This window comes from Otolemur garnettii, unplaced genomic scaffold, assembly GCF_000181295.1.
Source record: "Otolemur garnettii isolate 467f Iridium unplaced genomic scaffold, OtoGar3 scaffold00013, whole genome shotgun sequence".
Classification (NCBI taxonomy): domain Eukaryota; kingdom Metazoa; phylum Chordata; class Mammalia; order Primates; family Galagidae; genus Otolemur; species Otolemur garnettii.
Genome location: NW_003852408.1, coordinates 8,847,002 through 8,848,850, shown reverse-complemented (window position 1 = coordinate 8,848,850; position 1,849 = coordinate 8,847,002). Strand labels below are relative to the sequence as shown.

General features: G+C 48.3%; 1 protein-coding gene across 1 annotated transcript in view; it reads right to left on the bottom strand.

Moving 5' to 3' along the window:
• Positions 1-329, bottom strand: part of SERPINE2 (serpin family E member 2) — a 27,900-nt gene extending 27,571 nt beyond the window's left edge. The window contains exon 1 of the mRNA XM_023510355.1: positions 54-329. Coding sequence (XP_023366123.1) covers positions 54-312 — 259 coding nt within the window. The 5' untranslated portion in view covers positions 313-329. The remainder of the gene's footprint in view (positions 1-53) is intronic.
• Positions 330-1,849: the final 1,520 nt, after the last annotated feature.

Genomic DNA, 1,849 nt, shown 5'->3' with positions numbered 1-1,849 from the left:
CGACACAGGAGTCATGGGTGAAGTCCCCTGCGGAGAGTGCGGTGTCCACCCACCGTTCACGCCGTATCTCATCACCGTCGTCAGCTGCTTCTTGGTCCTGCCGTCGGCCCCCAGCTGAAGCATGCCCAGGACCGATGCGATCCCGTGGGGGGAGATGACAACGTTGTCATAAGGCCTTGACTTGACAATCTGATTGAAAACCTGGATCCCTGTGTCGGAACCTAGTTCTTCGAGAGACAGGGGGTTGAACTGGGAGCAGATGGAGGGCAAAGTCACGGTGGCCAAGAGGAAGAAGGGCAGATGCCACTTCATGGTTCCTTCTGGCAGGGACAACCTAAAAAATTAGATAAAAGTTTTTAAAATTATACTTAAATGAGACTTTGGGGGCACTACTTTGCACTCAACTAGGTATGACTTTCTGTGCTTGGCATAACTGAATGCCATGTGAATACATTTAGGACAGAAGAGTCCGCACTAAATCCGTGTCCGGCACACGTGCTGGGGAGGTGGGGGAAGGAGACAGGCCTCAGTGGCCAGTCCTTACTCTGTGCCTGAACCTATACTAATCATTATTTAACTCTTATAACCACCCTTCATTCAATGAAGCCCATATACAGTGAGGACCTACTGTGTGCCAGGCCCTTTTCTTTTTTGAGACAGAGTCTCATTTTGTCCCCTTGGGTAGAGTGCCATGGTGTCATATCTCACAGCAACCTCAAACTCCTGACCTCAAGTGATCCTCTTGCCTTAGCCTCCCAAGTAGCTGGGATTATAGGCATCGACCACAACGGCCAGCTAGTTTTATAGAGACATGGTCTTGCTCTTGCTCAGGCTGATCTTGAATGCCTGAGCTCAGGCGATCCACCTCCCTGGGCCTCCCAGAATGCTGGGATTACAGGTGTGAGCCACCGTGCCCGGCCTGCCAGGCCCTTTTCTAAGCAGTGAGTGTATGATGTTAATGAGATGGACAAGCTCCCTGCCCCTGTGGAGCTCACAATCTAGAGGGGAGACAGAAAATAAACAAGGAAACCGTAAAGTTCAGAGAGGAATAAAAGCCAGGAACAAACATCGAAAGAATAGAAGAGAACGTGAGCAAATGAGGGCCTGGGGCTGGCCCTTTTAGAGAGCTAGTTGGGGGGACCACCTCTGCATTAGGAAGCTGGGCGATGGGAGCTGAAAGGTGAGAAAGTGCCAGCCCTGTGCTAGTGCATGAAGGGCACGGCAGGGCCAAGGTGTGAATAAGCTGGGTGTGTTAGAGGTCAGTGTGGATGTGAAGTCAAGGGCCTGGAAGAGGCAGGTGGGACAGGAGGGTGGAGCGGAAGGCTAACACATCTGGAAGGGCCTGGAGAGCCAGGGTAGGTACTCGGATTTCATACCGAGGGTCAACAGAAGTCACCAGAGGCTTTTAAACAAGGGACTGAATCCCTCAAGTTGCTATGACTATCTTATAACCACATGCACTTGACTCTTTTACCATAAACATACTACTTTTTAAATTAAAGAATCATCAATTAAAATAAATTTAAGTGACAGCTTTAAAGCTACAACAGGGCAGAACAATTGGTGAATTAATACATTGTGAGGCTGGGGCGTTGCTTACTCTGACGCACTCAATCACAGTGATTTGTTTTAAATGAGCTTCTTTCTTTGATTACCCCATACAGAGCTTTCTTTGGCTATGACAAGGAAGAGGTAGGACATTTACATGTATTTATGGAAAAGCAAATACTTTCATTAAATAAGAACTTAACAGTAGCAGCTGGTAAAACAAAAGCAGAATTCGTGACATTGCTAATTTGGTTTCTTCCCTGCTAAGCACACGTCTCCCGTGGAGCCAATGTGTCCCCCT